This window comes from Emys orbicularis, chromosome 9, assembly GCF_028017835.1.
Source record: "Emys orbicularis isolate rEmyOrb1 chromosome 9, rEmyOrb1.hap1, whole genome shotgun sequence".
Taxonomy (NCBI): Eukaryota; Metazoa; Chordata; order Testudines; family Emydidae; genus Emys; species Emys orbicularis.
The window spans coordinates 90,945,000-90,965,234 of NC_088691.1; the positions used below are offsets into that span (position 1 = coordinate 90,945,000).

The following is a 20,235-nucleotide window of genomic DNA, read 5'->3' on the forward strand; positions in this document are numbered from 1 at the left end:
AATTTGATACTTGATGGGGACCCCATTTTGAAAAGCTATTAGGAAATCATCCCTATTTTTAAGCCTGTTTATTTACATGCTTGTGCACAGATGTTTGTATTACACCTTAATCTCCTATCCTGCTGTTTAAATCAAAAGTTAAAGATGGAGAACAAATATTTCCCTATGTTTTAGATTTACACTTCTCTGTAAATAGGGTAGCTCTTCAAAAGAATGTGGTGGTTGTGGTTTGATTTGTACAAAAACAGAGAATAAAGTTAACTAATAGTTAGCATCATGGCAATGTCTTTTATACAGAAATCAAGTTGGAGGGGTAGCTAAGTAGGAATAGTAATCTTCACTTTCAAACTTGGATCTAGTCACTATTCTTACCAGTAAAACCAAAATTTACCAGACACTGTCTCTTTTTCTCTTTATTATTATCTGTCTGCAGAAATCAGTTTGCATCATCTGGGCTGATCTCATGCAATCATACATTTTAGAGGTTCAAATTTTTAACTTGCAGTCTTGTATTAATTATGAATGGGAGATTCTTAAACAATGTGGGGGTGAAATAGTGTCCAAAGCTTTTTAGTTGGTAAACCAACTTTTAAATCAATATACTCTTTTTTTTTTTTTTTTCCTTAGAATATTTGCTGAAATCTTTTCTGCTACACTGTAATCCTCTCTATTTTTTTAAACTCCCATGCACAAAAATAGAGAATATCTGTCTGTCCTTCATTTAATAGAGTGAACACCTTCATTTTTTTTTTGCTTGTTCTTTTAGTGATTCCATATAATCCTTCTAGTCATGAGAGCTTGGACCATGTTGGTGAAGAAAAAGAGGTAACGTGTTTTAGAGCAGTACACCTAATTATTCAAAAGTCTGGAAATCTTAGCAGTTTTAAATGATACTGAAACTTAGCACATAGTGACCTATGTACAGATTACCTAATTTAACTCCTGTACAAACTCAAGTTAGTCCATTTGTGAGACACAAAGTTTGTGATCAGACACAGAATTCAGTATGCAGGTAAAACTTTAATATGAAACTGACAGGAGAGATTAAGCATTTTAAAGTACAAAGCTGTTCTTAAAAAAGGGGGCGGGATAATTATTAATTACTACTACAGCACAGTAAATGAACTATTTAAACCCCCAATATCCTTAAAAAAAAATAAAAAAAAAAAAATCTGCAGTTACCAATATATTATAATATTGGCAAGGTTGCTCACTTGCATTTAAAAATCTTTATTTATAGGCGATGAGTATTAGAGAAAGTGGCAAACCTTCCTCCAGTCTGGGCCTTCAAGATTTTGATCTGCTCCGAGTTATAGGAAGAGGTAGTTATGCTAAAGTACTACTGGTTCGATTAAAGAAAACGGAACGCATTTATGCAATGAAGGTTGTGAAAAAAGAACTAGTCAATGATGATGAGGTAAGCAATGTTTCTACCAATGGACTAAATAATTCTTCCTTTAGAAAGAACTTCCACATAGTACCCATAAGAACTAGATTTGAAACCTTACTGTAATCACACTATATATTATGCATAAGGCTGCAAGTTTGTCATGGAGGTAAATTGTTACAAGTCTGTCTTAATTTAGCTTAAAACTAGATGCAAGATGTAAACATTTCAGTGTGTCTGACTGCATTTCTTAGGGGAGGGGGGATAGCTCAGTGGTTTTGAGGATTGGCCTGCTAAACCCAGGGTTGAGAGTTCAATCCTTGAGGGGGCCATTTAGGGATCTGGGGCAAAATCAGTACTTGGTCCTGCTAGTGAAGGCAGGGGGCTGGACTCGATGACCTTTCAAGGTCCCTTCCAGTTCTAGGAGATATGATATCTCCATTAATGTATTTATTGGTGAAATACTATTTAAACTGTATCAAAGAAGACATTGTTTTCTAAGCTTGGGATGTTTTTATAAATAGGATATTGATTGGGTACAGACAGAAAAACACGTCTTTGAACAGGCTTCAAATCATCCTTTCCTTGTTGGACTACACTCTTGCTTCCAGACAGAAAGCAGGTAAGGTCAGAAACTAACAGAACAGAAGTGTCTATTTGTCACACTTCTTCGTGACATTTTTCATATTGGTAGGTATCCCAAAGGGCTATCCAAATATTGAATGCAGAATAATTACTAAAAACTATAGCACCATAAACATCTGTGGGATTTGTAAACAAAAGCATTCTGAGAAGAAGGGAATTTGAAGGAGGTGTGCTTCGTGAAGAAGGAAACTGTCCTAAGCACAGGAGACAGTATGATAAAAGAAAAAGCACAGTATAGGAGAAAAGAAGTAGAAGCATAGAGGATGAGAGGGAGTATGAAGACATGAGAATAGATGTAATAGGGGATGAGGTTACATGAGGCCTCGATGAGGGAAAGGAGCTTGAATATGGTGCAGTTAAATAGGAAATGAATGAAGGAATTCAAAAAGGAGTGGTGAGGTGGCAGGAGAGATTACTTTAGTAGTGGTATTTGATAGCTTGGATATGAGAGAGAAGGTTAAAATAATAAAGGCAAAAGATAGCTTAAGCAGCAAGGATAGTGAGGAAACTGCATTTTGTTTATATTAAGTATCAGGGGGTAGCCGTGTTAGTCTGTATCTACAAAAACAACAAGGAGTCTGGTAGCACCTTAAAGACTGACTAAGATTTATTTGGGCATAAGCTTTCGTGGGTAAAAACCTCACTTCTTCGGATGCATAGAGTCTCTATGCATCCGAAGAAGTGAGGTTTTTACCCACGAAAGCTTATGCCCAAATAAATCTGTTAGTCTTTAAGGTGCTACCAGACTCCTTGTTGTTTTTGTTTATATTGTATTAGAGGGACCTTGTGGGAAACTGGATATATGGGTGGGGAGTAGTCAAATACAACACTGGATAAATGAAGGATAGTTGGGTTGTCAGTGATGGGAATCAGGAGGAAACAAGTTCAGCTTTGAAGTTTGTGATAACCTTTGAGATGTCTGAGGCAATGAGAGGCACAGTTGGACTAAGTGGTGGGATTGGGTGTAGAGAGGTAGATTTGGGAACCATTCACATAATTGGTGGGAGTGGGTAGTTCAGACAGAGCATTGGTTGTTCACTAGTAGAATTCTTGGGTTCAAAAGGAATTATTTTGGGAAACTTCTACAGGAGGTCAGACTGGATGCTCACAATGGTCCCTTCTGGCCTCGGAATCTGAATAATTGTTTTTGTATAACACTTATAAATGTTGTTGTTAAAGAAACTTAGAAGCCCTGGTGGTTTGGGAGCATGGGAAGGGTTAATTACCTTCCTTTAATAATAAAGGAAGCCCCAGGACAAATTTTGTTGAATATTCATTGTTTGACTATTGAGAGAGGCCCTGAAATATGGAGACCTGAACATAAGATGATGGAATGGGAGTAACCCATTCCAATCCATATTATGAGAGATGGAAGGAGAGTCCTTGCTAGACCCTGTCAGTTCTACTGTTCAGAAGTTATCAAGCTCCAAGGACTCTGAGGGTAAAAAGGAAGATCAAACGTAAAGTTGAAACAATCCATTTTTGCATAATATACCTTTGTGTTTCAGATTATTTTTTGTAATAGAGTACGTAAATGGAGGCGATTTAATGTTTCATATGCAGCGGCAGAGGAAACTGCCCGAGGAGCATGCCAGGTATTTTTAATTTGAGAGAATATTGTTCACATGAAATCTGCGTTTCTGACATGATGCAGCAGTGCAAAGTTTATGTTGACACTGGCCTCCCAACTCTTGCATTCCCCACATGGAAAAGAGTTGAGATGGAGATATTTGGGTCAAGAAATTCTCCTTTTTCCATTAGATGAGTTCCTATAATGTAGCTATTTAATTTTTAGTGCTGTAAGCTACAGATACCTTTTTAATTCAGAATAAAGACAGTAATATTAACCAGAAGTACTTGGTCCTGTTCACACTAGAATCACCCTGAAGTCTAAAGAGTGACTCTGTAATTTAAAATTTTAGAGAATAGAATTGGAGAAATGTAGTGCTGGAAAGGACCTTGAGAGGTCATCTAGTCCAGCCCCCTATGCTGAGGCAGGACCCAGTAAACCTGGACCACACCTGTTTGTCCAGCCTGTTCTTAAAAACTTCCAAAGATGGGGATTTCACAACCTCCCTTTGAAGCCTATTCCAGTGCTTAACTAATTTTAAAATTACATAGTTTTTCCTAATATCTAACCTCAATCTCCCTTGCTGCAGTTAATCTTTCAGTTACTACTTGTCCTACCTTCAGTGGACACTGAGCACAGTCAATCACCGTCGTGTTTGTAACAGTCTTCAAATATGTTAAGAGCTATCATCAGCTCCCCCCTTGCATTTCTTTTCTCAAAACTAAACATACCCATTTTTTAACTTCTCCTTTTACATCAGATTTGTCTAAACCTTATTGGTTTTTTCGCTCTGCTCTGGGCTTTCTCCAATTTGTCCACATCACTCCTAAAGTGTGATGCCCAGAATTGGACACAGGTAAGACCTCATCAGTGCCAAGTAGAGCATGACAGCTACTTTGTGTCTTAAACCCCCTGAATATTAGCCTTTTCTGCAACTGCATCACGTTGACGACGACTCTCATTCAGTTTGTGATGCACTGTGATTCTCGGAGATCCTTTTCACATTACTACCACCTAGCCAGTTATTCCCCATTTTGTAGTTGTGCATTTGATTTTGATTTTTTTTTTAACTTCCTATGTGAAGTACCTTGCACTTGTCTTTTATTGAATATCATCTTATTTATTTCAGATCAATTCTCTAATTTGTCAAGGTCACTTTGAATTCTAATCCTGTCCTCCAAAGTGCTAGCAACTGCTCCCAGCTTCATATAATCTTCAAATTTTGTGTGTACTCTCCACCCTATTATCCAAGTCACTAATGAAAATATTGAATAGTACCAGACCCAGAACTGACCCCAGTGGGATCCCACTAGATACACCCTCCTAGTTTAACAGTGTTGCATATAGATTGTATATTGATAAGATAAATTTGTTCCCACAAAGGTAGGTAGGGGGGTGGGTGTGGGTGTGTGTATAAATCTTCCCAACTTCCATCTCTGCAAACTACTTCTGTGATCTGAGGATTCAACAGAGTTCTTTCTATTTATGTATCATCACTACTAAGAAAATTCTTCAGCCCCAATTTACATCTGTGCCGCTTCAGTGGGGTTACAGGTGTGATTGAGGTCAGACTTTGTCACTGCAGCATGAACTTGGTCAACAATTCTGATATGCAAAAGGAATAGAATCCAATTCGCTCTTAGCCCTGCAGAGCCAATACATCTATCAGCAGTGAATGTATTTTTGCACTTATAAGCAGCTATGACTGAATAAACAGTATTGGTTTTCAGAGTAGAATTACACTGACACTTCATTGCTGCACTATTTATTATGCTGTAGTTGTAAATCTATTTTGCAAAACTAAGGGACCTTGTGTCATCAATGTGTCTTACTTCATTCTAGGTTTTATTCTGCAGAAATCAGTCTAGCATTGAACTATCTTCATGAGCGAGGGATAATCTACAGAGACTTGAAACTGGACAATGTGTTACTGGATTCTGAGGGGCACATTAAACTCACAGACTATGGCATGTGCAAGGTGAGGGAGAATTCTTTCCAAACAGATAAAATGTGAAACTTCCTGCTTCGGTATCTTGTAACTTATGGTAGCTTATTAAAATTTAATAAAATGACTAAAATTTTTAAATGACTAAGTCTGTAATCAACTTGTATACACCTCATGTGGAAACAGAAGGCTTTATCCCATCTGCAACTAGAAGGAAGAACAAGAAATGCTGAACTACTCAGATGTGTAAAAACACCTCCTGCCTTCTGGTTCTACAACCCATTGTATATTGGGATCTAAAGTTTATCACAGAATGTAGCAGGATAAAATAATAAACTGAAAATGGAAAAACATAAAATGAGGGAATTACCCCAACCCTCTGCCCATGAATGTTTCAGCCTTGTGTTATTTTAAACAGATGAACCCTAATACATGAATTCAGTGTACATGTAGATGGGAGTAACAGCTTCCTGTGTCTCTTAGCCAGGAGATGTGTCCACTCAGTCTTCTGAGAATGGGAAAGAAGTCCAGTTCTATAAAGGCGGCCAAGCCTCTCCCATATCCCAGCATGCCTCAGCCCAAACAGAAGGGACAGCCTTTTGATATCTGTCTTGGAGGCAGGTTAGGAGCAAGGCCCTTTCTAAAATGATCATCACTAGGCTGCTGGTCATTGCTTCTGCACCACAAGAGAACTAACTGCCTTGCGTAGTTTTTCCCCACATTTTCCAGAGGAGTTAAATATTCAGACCAGACTGAAGATAATTCCAGGAAAAAAATTAAGGCACTACTTTGCTTGCAGGCAAAGCAGACAGATAAGTATGCTTGGGCTACAGAATGAGGATAACAATTCTTTCAGACACTGGAGGGGAGAGAGGTCTCACCCTAAAAATAACCGGAAAATAGGTCATGTAAGGAATATCAGCATGTTTCTTAAAGACTGCTTTGCTTTCCCCTTTCCAAAATAGCATTGTCCACTTTTATGCTGTGGATGTAATACTGAAACATGAACTTGTCTTTCCCATGTTGTGCACTTTTCAGTTGTAAGCTGATCGTTAGGCATTGGAGAAAAATAAGTTGCATAGCAGGTGCTTGGCAGGGAAATACAATCACAACTTATTACAAGTGGAATTCAGCTTTCAAAATGGTCTAGTTTACTTCTGATTTAAATGATGTTCTTATACCATGTTTAGGATCGAAAGCCTGTGTCTGCTTGCATGAATTTGTTCATTCAATTAAAATGCCTGGCAATTAGAATTTCCTCATTGACCACCATAATGGGTCAATTCCCCTAAACTGGATCCTCATCTCAGAAAGTTTTACTTGTGCTTTTCAGGTGCTTCAGTTTTACAGGGTAGAGCATTCAAGTTTCAACTATCGTATTAAAGGCCACGAGTGGAGTTCTGCATATGTGCCACTTAAACTGGGCTCAGTGTGTGTGTTTTCAGGGAGGAGTAAGAACTACATTGTCTTAAACATAGTATTAAAAGCTTTTAAGATTGGCGTTTGTCTTCCAAATCCATGGCAGTTTATAAAAGTGTTCTTTTTGCTGCCAAGTCATTGTTTATGGGGAATGTCTCTTATTGTGGTGGGTCAATTTAATGTATATAGAATCTTCCACCAAATCTAGATATACGTAAGACAAGCTTTCCTAAAAGAGTCATGAGAGCCTTTCCTTCATCTTTTTGACAATTGAAGCTGCTTAATTTTTTTCATTAAGCTTTTGTTTCAGTGGTATGAAAGGTAGCTGCTTCCAACAAATGATTGAAATTTGACTAGAACTGCTACTCAGCTGTTCACTCTTCAGAATCACCATCTATTGGGCATTAAATGCCTGGCTGAAATGTTTCACTCCCTTACGCTAAAATCCTCCTGTTTAAGAAGTGTAGTTGTGAATTCCTGTTCCAGTGCTGTTTCTTGTTCCTGTCTTGTTTAGGCTTTTAGTGTTCCTTGGGTTGCTTTTTAAGGTCTGTTAGAAATTTGCCAGAGTTCATCACAAATATACCTGTTCTCACTATATTCAAACTTATTAATGTGTGTATTTCAGAGAGCATCCCTATAGATCATGAAATTTAGTAACCTCAAGAGAGTAAAGGACCACTACTTGAGTTTTTGTGAAATCTTAACCTGATTAATAACTTGAAATAAAAAGAGCAGCTTATGTTTGGGTTGCAGGCACTCAGGTGAATCTTTGTTTAAATCCAGACGTTCGTTCCTGAACTGTGGTGAGTCTTCAGGAAGCCTAATGGATTACAATGCAGTATTATATAACACTTGGACAACTATGAAGACTAACTTGATTTTCAGCACCTGTAGAAAAATGAGCCAACTCAACACTTTATCTTGTTTACATAGTAAAAGCGTGGAGAATTGTCAGCCCTTTGTAAAGAACAACATACGATGGGGCAGATTGTAAAGGGGCAAATGGCTTACACAGAGTAAAGAAGCTCACTCTGTGGGACCTATTTAAAATATCACATAACTATTAAATAAATTGCATATCACTATTAAGGTATTTCAATGGTAAATCTTGCATAATATATATCTCAAAACAAAGCCACAACAGAGCAAAGTAAGCATGGAAAGCAGCTTCATTTAAAAGGGTTTTTTATTTCTGTGCCTGATTGTCACAGGGCAAGTGCACCCCGTACCCTCTTGGGGCAGGGTGAGGATAATTACTTCCCCACAGCCACATCTTTACAACCACTCCTTGTCTTGGGGTAGCGTGGCCTAGTGGTAAAAGTCAATATGGCCGCTCTCTCTCAAGGTTGTGTGGACCGATGGCTGGAGTCAATCTAACTGCCCACTTTAGTAGGGCTGTATAGGCTAGCGGTCAGAGTCAGTATGGTCTCCTGGTTCAGGAGGGCTGTGTGGCCTGGCGACCAGAGTCAGTGGAGCTGCCCCCTCTCAGGGCAGCGTGGCCTGATGGCCAGAGTCAGTATAACTGCCCACTTCAGTAGGTCTGTGTGGCCTAGTGGTCGGTCAGGAAAGTGGACCACCACCCGGGGATGAGTGGCAGCCGGGTAGGGGGACCCGGGGCCATCTCCCGCTCCACTGGCTCGTAGCTCAATGCCCTATTAGTGGCAAGTATGTCTGCCACTGAATCAGTGGGGAATCCACCAGAAACACACTGACCCCACTCCGCACAATAACTAGTCCCCCTGAGCTACTTCCTACCCTGTCCCTGGTGTAGTGGTCCCGGGGACTCTGGGCTCCTCAGTCTGTGTGGCTCCCAGCAGCTCGGTCATTCCTTGGGCATCCTGAGTCTCAGTGTCTCTGGCTTCCGCTGTCTGGGGCTTCTACAGTTCTCGAGCTGGAGCTCGCAGTGTGCATCCTCCCTCTTCGGTGGTCAGCCTAGAATGAGCCGAGTTGCTCCCTTTTATACCTAATCTCCAGACGGAGCATGCCCAGCAGGGCCGAGGGGGCGTGGTCTCCTCAGCCCAGAGAGTAGAGTTACCCTACCAGTGCGGGACAAGTGCGCCCCATCACACTGGTCCTCAACCTCAGCTACAATTTCAAGTTTAAACTTAGTTTGAAAAATATCAAGTGTTTGGCCCACATAATGTAGTTCAGAAAGTGAATGTTTATAATATGGAGAAAATAGTGTCTGAAACTGGAAGTGAATTTCCATTAAAACTGTTTAAAGGATTAATTTTATGTCTGAGACTTCTGTGGACTATTAAGTGTTAGGCCTCTTGGAAATGTAAGAGATTTAGCATATGTCCAGTTGCTTACTGTACCCCATATTTTGAGTGATCTTTTAAAAGTTACTTAGCATTGCTGTACTTTTCTAGAAATAGGGATAATACTTGACTGCTTCTCAGGAGTTTTGTGAGGATTTGAGCTGCAAGGCTCAAAGTGCAAAGATGTATTAAGTTATTGTACCAACTCTAATTGCAGCAAAGGTGTAAATGACTGACATTTAGGGCTTTAATTCCACTTTTGTTAGCATAGGATTGCCCCACCCTCACTGCAGGTGGAGCACACTGAAATTTTTAGGAATCCAAATGATAAAATATTCAACTTTCTTAGATTTTTGGTCCTTTGGAGAAGTTATTGGTGGTGACAAACAGCTGTGCAGAGCTGCCTTCCCTCTCCTTGCCTTCTCTAGAGCATAGTCCAGTGAGCGTATTTGCCTTCAGATTAAGCAAGTTTCAGTCTTTCAGGGTCTCTCCTTAAGGCTATTGGATGCCCAAATAGCCATGGCAGCAAAAAATACCCTGTCCATATATGACTGACCTGAGGATTGTGCTCCAATCCATTGGATGGAAATCTGGACATGGCAATCAGGGCTGTTGCCTTCAAAATCCTGAAAAAACGCTACTTTTTTCCTTTGTTTTTTCCTCAGTTGGGAAAATAAAAGCCTTTATGAAGTGAAACACAACACATACTATGACTTAACGCCATAAATTTATTTATTCATCAAAGGTAAAAATGCACGCACTTTCTAAAACAAAAGATAATTCCCAGTCTATTAATTAGTTAAATCTGCCACTCTTTTGTATCAGCTCTTGCATACCAGTACTTTTCTATTTACTTGTTCAAGCAGTAGGCTGTTAGTTTCACCCAAATCAATACAAATGTGCTAAAAGCACACTCTGATGCTGAACTGGCTGGAGAACAGTGCAGGTCTTTTTTTAAAATCATCAAAATTCTGAATTCAATGGTGGCCTGGTCAGGAATGTCACTTCTACAATTTCCCACCATTTTGATGCAACCAATTGTGATATACCACTTCTGCAAACAAAGGTTTGGGATAGGAAACTGGAGTCTGTTTTAAACACTAGAAGGAAAAAACAAACTCATTACTTTCCCTCAGCCATACTTCAACATCTTCTGCCTGTCCTGGGCTTAACTTCTGACCTTCATTGTTTGGATCAGTCATGCTGACTAGTAATAGGAACAGAAGCTTCTCTGAATTGTGTTTTGACTATCATTTTGTGGTTTTTAGCTTTTTAGATTAGATGAAGCCAGATTTCCACTGACACTGCAATTGCTTTAAATTGTTTTAGATCGATGTTGTGCCTTGCATGCCATGGGAAAGCATTGCAATCCATTATACCTAAACACAGATTTCTGATTGGTAATTAAGGTATTGTTGCCTAAAACATGATTTGGTTTTTTAATGAACATGCATTTAACATAGTGGTTTTTTGTAACTTAAACATCTAGTGTGCTATAAAGGGAATATACAATTTCATTCTTTGACCATTATTAGAAAACAGTGAATGTAGACAGGTGCAATGAAGACACTCTGCATACAGATCTATTTTTGTAGAAGAAATATAGTGCTTTGCATGCAGATTACATGCATAAATCTAGTCATTTATTTTGGTATGGGTCACTTCACAAAGTATAGTTGTTTTATAATGTGACAGCAAGTAGAAGGCATTTTTAGCAAATGGTGTAAAACTTTTCCCCTCTGTTTTCTTTTTCTTTTTTAGGAAGGATTAAGGCCCGGAGACACAACCAGTACTTTCTGTGGAACTCCCAACTATATTGCTCCTGAGATTTTGCGAGGAGAAGATTATGGTAATTTGATCATCATAAAATACTTGAGCTGTAGTGCATTTCTATTAACTTCCTTGTAAAATGATTTGTGGAAGAAAATAAGAATCACCATACTAGATCAGACCCATGGTCCAGCTAGTCCAGTATTCTGTCTCCAGCAGTGGTCGGCACTAGATGTTTCACAGGATGGGGCAAGATACCTCATTTTACGCAGATATGGGATAGTCCATTCCCCCCTATTAGGTAGTGGTTTTAATATTTTCCACAGTTTATTAACATTAGCTATTAGAACTCTGGATTGTTATCCATATAAATGTCCAGTCAGTCCCTTTTCAATCTTGTTAACTTCTTGGCCTCAATGATGTTTTGTGACAGAGTTCCATAGTTTAGTTATGCATTTTGTGGGGGGAAGGGGAGAATTCAGTTTTGAATTTGCCACCCTTTAATTTCATAGAATATTCTCTTGTTGTGTCATGAGACAAGGAACAGAAACTCCTAATCTACCTTTTCTATACTATTCATTATGTATTTTCATCACATCTCAATTTATTCATCTTTCTTCTAAAGTAAAGAATTGTTCTTTTCTGGGTCCGAGATAAATTTGCCTCTCTCCTATCTCTGTGGTAAAGCATCTGTTAGCTTAGGACTTGATCATTTGTTCCCTTTTTCACTGTAGCTCGCTATCTTATAAATCTAAGTATTGGGTCTCAGATAGTAAAGCATTTTAAAATGCTTTATCCATATAAACATAAAGAAAATGTATCTAGTGACCTGTAATAGCTATTAAAACTTATACAAACACAGTATGTACAAGTTCTGTTGTAGGTGTAACACTTTTTTTCAGGATTAACTTGGCCACTTTTAGTTATACAAATGCAAAAGGGTATTTTGCTAGTTGCAGACAGTTCTGGAACATTGCATTACTTGGGTCTTATATTTCTGGCAAAAGCCTGAGGCTCACCCTATGACCTATCACAGTCGCCTTCCTTCCAGAGCAGGGAGATGGCTTAGTATTGTCTTCAGAACTAGTTAGGTGTGCTTAATTTTCTGTGACACAAGGCCCTTCCTCTTTTCTGCCAGATTCTCCCCAGGCTAAGCAGACTTATCTTTATAGCAGTCCCAGCCTTGAGGAGAATCAAGATACTAGAACTGTTAATTGATACCTGTCTTCAGCAGTGAACAATAGAACATGTGATGTCACTTGCATAAATAACAATTTTTATTTATTGCAATGTTTGACACTAATAACTATGTAGCCTTCCACCAAAAATGCTGTTAATACACAGCTGAGATTGTCTTTTTTTTATTCCCTCTTAAATACTAAAATTACTATTTAAACTTGAGAACCTAATCTTTAAGGTTTCAGCACCAACCTTTTAAGTCTCCGTTCCTTCTCCTTTCCAAGTACTGCCTTCCATCCTGCACATAATGAACAAGAGGACTCCTGTTGCCATTGTCACACCCACCTTAAACGTACAGTAGTCTTTAGGTCATAACTTGACTATTGCATGCCTTTCTGACAGTCAAGACGTCTGATTATTCATTAGTAAAATATACCTTGTTCTTCATATAGTTAGCACTGATACTTATTTTAATAAGTCCTCCCTGATAAAATAGTTTATATTCTGGTTTTTATTTTTTATTTTTTTTTAAATTCTAGGCTTCAGTGTTGACTGGTGGGCATTAGGTGTACTTATGTTTGAAATGATGGCTGGCAGATCCCCATTTGATATTGTTGGAAGCTCCGATAACCCCGATCAAAACACAGAAGATTATCTCTTTCAAGGTGAATAGTGGTGAGGTTTTAACGTACAATAGATTCTGCTTATTGGCAATCCTTTGGCTGACAGCAGAAAGTTACCATTATCTGGCAGTTGCCAAAAAGAAGTTAGGTTTGCAGGGCTGCAGCTGGAAGCACTGGAACGTGCCTTCCCTGGCTGCAGCCCTGCAAATCTATCTGTGGGGAGGATGGGTGCAGCTCAGATGCTAGGGCTTTCCCCAGGGAGGGAAGGCTGTGGCTAGGGCAGCAGTGGGGGTGCTGGAGGGCCACTGTTCTGCACAGTACCCATCTCCACTGCTGTCCTGCCCACAGCCTCCTCTCCCAGTCCGCAGCACTGGGTCTCTAGCAGGGTTGTGGATGTGGGCATGTCTGCCCCTTATCTCCTGTGCAATCCCTGGGCACAGGCAGGTTTGCAGGACTGCAGCCAGGAAAGGAAGCACTGGTACATGGCAGCACCAGCTGCAGGCAGATTTTTTGGGGTTGCTGCCAGGAAAGGCACCTTCCAGTGCTTCCTTCCTGGCTGCAGCCCCACAAACCTGCCTGTGGCTATGGCCTTTCTTTCTCTCCCCGCCCCCCCCCCTCCCCCCCCAAAAAAGTTCAGTACGTGGCATGCCATTGCCAGTATCCAAATCTCATTAACATTAATTAATGGGATGGGATTGGTTCATTGTTTCCTGGCAAAATGTTGCTGGTAACAGGAAGTTGTTTATATTAGGGTTGCTATTAAGCGGCATCCACTTTATTTAGTGTTTTGTTTTCTCTACAAAATGTTTTACAAAGAGAAGAAACTTTAACCATACAAAGTGCTGATGTCTTAAATTCTCTATTCTTCTAGTCATTTTGGAAAAACAAATCCGTATTCCACGATCCCTTTCTGTTAAAGCAGCAAGTGTTCTAAAAAGTTTTCTTAACAAGGTAAGAGCTAAAGCCCTATATTTGGACTGAGGTTTTTCAAGAGCTCCGATTGTCAACTTACACTTACAAGGGTGTAACTGAAATTAAAATTGCCCCTAAGCTGAAGCTCAGCAGACAAGGTCTGAGCCTGGGAAGGGCTATTCTAAAACAGAATTCTTAATAGATGGAACTGACATGTGTTTGGCTTTTTTTTTTTACTGTTTAACTGTTTTTAAAACCTGAAACTTTGCAGATACTCAGACCTAATGGGTAAACCACAAAATAAAAGGCCTAGAATGCACAGAATGGCCATATTGACCAGGCATTGGGGAAACAGATTTTTACCATAATTTTTGAAACATCACTTCTGAAATTCTCTGGTACTTTATGGTCTGCTAGATCATAATTATTCTGAATAGTTGGAAGTAGGTGGACTTGATGTGTGTGGAATTTTGCATTGAAACAGAATTGCCAGAATATTTCAGAAGGGAACTTCTGAGAGATCACTTAAGACTTATTTCAGAACAAAATGCCTCACCCCATGTTAGTGAAGGACTTGAATGCATGTTTCTGGGCTTGACAAACTTCACTTTCAAATGTGACGACAAAGTCTATCTCATTTAGTGTCTTTGGTATTTAAAAATAAATTGCTTGAAAAAATGACAGGAACTGGGTAGATGCTATAGCAGCGGTCACCAACTGGTCGATCCTAGAGGATCTCCCAGTCGATCGCGATCTCCGGCGGTGCAGTGTGGCTGCCGCTAGAGCAGACTCCTTGCCTACCCCAGCCCCATGCCGCTCCCGGAAGCAGCCAGCGCAGCCCCATGGTCCCAGGGGCAGGGGTCTCCCTCTGCACGCTGCTCCTGCCTGCAAGCACTGCCCCCACAGCTCCCATTGGCCGGGAGAGCTGCGGGGGCGGTGCTTGCAGAGAGGGGCAGCGTGCGGAGCCACGTGCCCTCCGCCACAGGGGCGCGTTGGCCCTTTCCGGGAGCGGCATGGGGCCGGGGTAGGCAGGGAGTCTACCTTAGCCTTGCTGCACCTGCCACTGACCGGGAGCCACCGGAGGTAAGTGCTGCTCGGCGGGAGGCCACACCCAAACCTCCATCCCTGAGCCCCCTCCCAGAGCCAGCACCCCAACCCCCAGCCCTGAGCCCCCTCCCAGAGCCAGCACCCCAAGCCCCACCCCGAGCCCAAACCCTGCACCCCAACATTCTGCCCCAGCCTGGAGCTCCCTCCTGCACCCAAACACCTCTTAGAGCTTGCACCCTTCACCCCCTCCTGCACCCCAACCACCTGCCCGAGGCTCAGCCCAGAGCCCCCTCCCACACTGCGAACTCCTCAGCCAGAGTGCCCTCCCAAACCCCTGCCCCAGCCCAGGGAAAGTGAGTGAGGGTAGGGGAGAGCGAGCGGCAGAGAGAGGGTAGATGGAGTGAGTGGGAAGGGGCGGGGTAGATCCTGGGTTGCCCTTAGATTCAAAAAGTGATCTTGGGCGTAAAAAGGTTGGAGACCACTGTGCTATAGTATTGCTGCAGCTGACCTACAACTAACCCACAGATTTGTTCACAAACTAGGCTTGTTAGGATTGCTTCATTTAAATTTGGAGCATTACCAACTCATCTGAGCTATGGAGGTTTTTGTTATACAAAAATAGCTGTGGAAACCTAGAAGAAAAACACACCTTGATGCTGACTTTTGGTCTTTTTTAAATCTTTTTGTTTAAATGATGGTATTACATTGGAGGTAGCCATCCTTAACAGTACCCAACTAAGCACTACTTGGCTTAAGTAATGAAGCATTTTTCAGGGGATGCTATTCTCCTTTGAAGTTCCATTGTTCATCTCTTTCCCTCCTCCTGTCCTATTATACTTGCTGAAGCATGGTTGTCTCTGAGCCGAGGAAGTCTATAGGAGACTCCCAGTGAAGCCAGCAATATAATCTTCCATCAGTTAACTTTATCTGTAACCTGGGGTCTTCTAATGGGATTGTTAGACATTCTCCACCTATGAAAATTCCCACATTAAACCCAGTTGTGACCTGGGTCCCAAGCATGCAATATATTTTGATGTTTGCACATCTTAACTAAAAAAAAAAAAAAAAAAGGGGGTGGGGTGGGGGAGGAGAGGCGGCATATAACCAAATACAGAAGGTTGTAACTGAATTACAGCGTATATTAGGCAATTTTTCTTATTTCTGAAGGCGGAGTAAAACGCTTGTAATTTAAATTTGAGAATAGGGCTACTTTGGCCAGTGCATTAGCCTAATACACCTTACAGCTTTGACATTAGTGTGTCTTATGAAATCTATAATGAGTAACTTTATCATTGTATGCTAGAGATCACACATTCTCCAAATGATTTTTCACTTTGAAACATTTTTGTTCTTCCATAGGATCCAAAGGAACGTTTAGGCTGCCATCCTCAAACAGGATTTGCAGATATTCAGGGACATCCATTCTTCCGCAATGTTGATTGGGATCTGGTATGTAAACACTGCTGGGTTTTTTCTGTTATATGCAGTATAACCCTGATAGCTTGTCTTAACGGAAAGTTAAAAGGAATGCCAAATTTGATAAATTCATAATTTTTTTTAACTATTTTTAAACTATACTGTGAAGAGAGGATGTAGATTCCATTAACCCTTTTACACACAGTAACCATAGAAAATTAATTAATTAATTTGCTGGAATATTTGTAAGATACAAACAAGAAATTTAAGTAATCTTTTCAGAACTCAGTTCTTTTTTAAAACATAAATATAATCTCTGTGATAGGCTGTTACTCATACTTACTTACTTTAATTTATTTCTAGATGGAACAAAAACAGGTGGTTCCTCCATTTAAACCAAATATATCAGGTGAATTTGGTCTGGATAACTTTGATTCCCAGTTCACTAATGAACCTGTCCAGCTCACTCCAGATGATGAGTAAGTAACTCAAACTTAAGAAAACCTTTATTTAAAAAGTTAGTAAATTATAAAGGTGTAAGATCAGTTTGATTGGCTTCATAAAAGATGTACCTACAGGGTTTTTATTGCAGTCTGCTGCTGGGGTGTGGGAACTACCATTCACTGTGGTTCTCTCTAGACTTGGAAAAAGTGAATCAAATTTTACACCAAGGCATCATTACAAAAACTTTGGGAGTGGAAAAGATGCTCTCAAAGTGTTTAAAATTTTTATGGAGATAGTCAATGAGTGCTCTTTTGTAGGTGGAGTCTTGAGGGTATCCTCTTCAAAGAGCCATTTTGCTAACACAAGCACAGGCGCTGACTTTCCAATGTGCTGGGGTGTGCTCAACCCCTGGCTCTGCCCCAGACCCCACCCCCATTCCACCCCTTCCTCCAAGGCCCTGTCCCTCCCCCTCCCCCCGCAGGTTGCTCCCTCGCTCCTTCCCCTCCCTCCCAAAACCTCCTGCATGCCACGAAACAGCTGATCATGGTGGGGAGGGAGGGGGAGGTACTGATCAGCAGGGCCTGCTGGTGGGCAGCAAACACTGAGGGGGGCAGGGAGGGAGCTGATAGGGGGGCTGCCAGTGGGAGCTCAGCACCCACTGAGTTGGTGCTTATGAACGCAAGCCATATTTTGCAGTCTGGTCCATCTTTAAAACCAAGATTTTTGGGGTTGTTTCAATTTCATCATTTGATTTCTTGGGACACTACAGTCTAAGAATTTGTCTCTCAAACACTCTTGGTATTTGACAGGAAAAAAGGGTGGGTTTTGTTTTTTGTGTGTCCCCCCGCCCCCAGTCGTGTTAGATGTAGTTACCTTAACAGGATTGAAAAGTCCCATTCAGATGCTGGTTAACTCAGATAAAGCTGACAGTGTAGCTTAGACTTCCCTGCTGTCCCAGTAGGGCTTGAGGGAGAAAATTCAGTCACAAGTAAGATTTGCCTTTCCTGCCTCCCTTAGTAATTAGCCTAAAACAGACTGCTCTCTTTATTTTAGGAGCTTGAGGGCTTTCTATAGTATTTAATGAAATAACTTTGGAACATTATACATGAGTAACTTGTAAGCACTATCAGCCGATACAAATGTTCCATAATGATTATTGTTCAAATATTGAGGACGTCTTAAAGACTGACAGCCTAACTCTCCCCTCACGCTTATTGTAAATAAGTATCTTGCTTGAGATAGTTAAGTGAAGATACACTGATGAGAGGAGTAGTAACTAGTTTCTTAATTTTTTTAAGACCCCATCCATTCTAAAAGGGTTTAACCTAGCAGACCTAGGTAGAGAGCGCTGTGCCAGAAGGACCTAAGGGCAGGAGAAGCCAAGTCCGCTCTCCTAAATGGAGCCAGCCTCATACCCTTTTTCCTTCAAGTTTGGAACACCACCTCTGTATGCAGTGTCCAGCCCCCACCTCTCTTTGATAAAGAGCAGGGACAGCAGCAGCCATTGGGAGGGCAGAACATGGTTTGAAGCCTTTGTGTTTAGAGGCTGGCAAAGAAATAAGTTAGTGTGAGACAATTTGCTGCACTGAGATTGACTGGCTGGGCCTACTTTGGTGCCTGGATGAAGACCAGAACAGGGCTGTTGCCTGTTCTCTTATGCATTTGTTTGTTGCTCGCTTCCCTGCAACTTCTTGACTCCAGTTCCTCAAAGGACTATGAAAGAATGTCCTCCTTAGGGTTCTAAAGTTTAAGACCAACTCTTTATGCTTTAGTTTCCTAATCCTTTTTATACAACTTTGATACTCTTAGTTGAGTAATATTGCAAGTAGCAATTTTGAGTTAATTCAAGATACTAACTAGTTTTTATTTTAACAGTGATATTGTGAAGAAGATTGACCAATCTGAATTTGAAGGCTTTGAATATATTAATCCTCTTTTGATGTCAGCTGAGGAATGTGTCTGATCTTTCGTTTCTGGACTGTGCCATATATTGTATCTATCACTTGTTTTCTGCATGGATAAACAACTTGCCATTTGGTTGCACTTGTATCAAATGAAAAACATTTTACACTTGCCACCAGCTGTGGAGTCAGAGATTTTTAATCTTGGTTGTTACAACTTGCTATCATGCCGAACTTTTTGTGTTAGGTTGCAAAAAAAATTTGAAATGTTAATCTACCAGCAATCTTGCCAAAGTCTAATTTTAATATAGAAGCAGCCATTGGTTGCTAACTCTCAGCTAGTGGATTTTTCTGTTTAAACTGCTGTAAGTAATGTAGTTGTCTGCTTAAAGAAAAATCTTCTTACTGCTTTAAGAGCATGTGTTGCATTAGGGCACATAATGAAACAGCATTAAAAGCCATTAATACTTGCATTTTAACAGCAAGACTGACAAGACTTCAGTTCTGGTAATTTCTAAAGCCTCTCTCCTCCAACTTTGCTATGTACACTGATCTTTCCACGTTTACAGTTGAACCTGTAGTGTTCCCCCATACACGCAAATGACAGTAGGACAGCAGTTCTTTAAAATGGGTAGAGCGAAGGAGAGTGGCTGCTTTCTTGGACTATGGAACATTGATTCTGTTCCAAGAGAAGATAATGCTCATGTAATTGAATGAATAGATTCCACTCCTGAGCTACTTCTCATTGATAACCGGAGGTAACGCACACACTTTGGCATGTGAAAAGTGAGTGCCTTTCCAAGCCTGTCCCTTTCAGCAAGGGCTGTAAGTGATGTAAAGTATCAGTTTAAATGAGTGGAACTCACTTCATACTTTTTTTTTTTTTTTTAAAGGAAAAAATCTGCATAGAGAATTCTTTTTAGCAGAAATGGGCAGCTAATATTCAAGAATGTAGGACCTCATGCTATTTATTCCTTAAGTTTTGGTAGATCTGAAATGGTTATCTTACAGCTACAGCCTAGCTAAGGAGAAGACAGTAAAATTAATAGAATCTTATTGCCATGTTGTTGGAAAAGCGTTCCATCTTCCCAGTGGGAAAAAAGAGTGCATGTGTTTTATTCATGTAACCCAGTATCTGAAAAGTGGAAGGGCTAGCCACAGTGACTCCTGAACTTTTTTTGGTGTTTTTCAATTTATGAATAATCTCTTCCAAATCTTAGGTGTCCACAATGGACTCGAGCTAACTGGCAGGAAAAATTGGAATAAATGAAAGTAATTTAAACAAGAAGTGACTTGATCGGAAGTGAGATTCTTATAAATGTCCATATGGATAGCTAAATATTCAAATTCTTTTTTTGAATCTGAGGGATATACTGGCTGAAGAGATGCCAGATATATTTTATGCTTGGTTTTAAAACATTTGTAAGGAAAAGGGATGTTAAGAGACATTGAGTCAAATCTATATAAATGGCTTAAGCTAAACTGCTAAGTATTAGTAAAAGCAGACTTAATAGAACACTATTCTGAAAACGCAACATACCCTAGGGCTTGTCTACACTGTGCTGGCAAAGCACATTAGGGGGCGTGATTTGTAGAGTGCACTAATATTCTGCACTGTGTACACCCTGCTGGCCTGCTCTAAAAGGTACCTAGTTTGCATTGATGTCGTTGCAAGAGCCATGTAGACAAACCTTTTAGCAAGAGTTACCTAAGGTT

The 20,235-nt window shown here is 40.4% G+C and overlaps 1 protein-coding gene across 1 annotated transcript in view; it reads left to right on the top strand.

The window, feature by feature from the left end:
- The window catches only part of PRKCI (protein kinase C iota), a 54,132-nt gene extending 35,439 nt beyond the window's left edge, over positions 1-18,693 (top strand). The window contains exons 8-18 of the mRNA XM_065410305.1: positions 767-825; positions 1,241-1,417; positions 1,912-2,009; positions 3,541-3,627; positions 5,445-5,580; positions 10,989-11,076; positions 12,716-12,841; positions 13,671-13,750; positions 16,118-16,207; positions 16,538-16,653; positions 18,494-18,693. Coding sequence (XP_065266377.1) covers positions 767-825; positions 1,241-1,417; positions 1,912-2,009; positions 3,541-3,627; positions 5,445-5,580; positions 10,989-11,076; positions 12,716-12,841; positions 13,671-13,750; positions 16,118-16,207; positions 16,538-16,653; positions 18,494-18,581 — 1,145 coding nt within the window. The 3' untranslated portion in view covers positions 18,582-18,693. The remainder of the gene's footprint in view (positions 1-766; positions 826-1,240; positions 1,418-1,911; positions 2,010-3,540; positions 3,628-5,444; positions 5,581-10,988; positions 11,077-12,715; positions 12,842-13,670; positions 13,751-16,117; positions 16,208-16,537; positions 16,654-18,493) is intronic.
- The last annotated feature ends 1,542 nt before the right edge of the window (positions 18,694-20,235 follow it).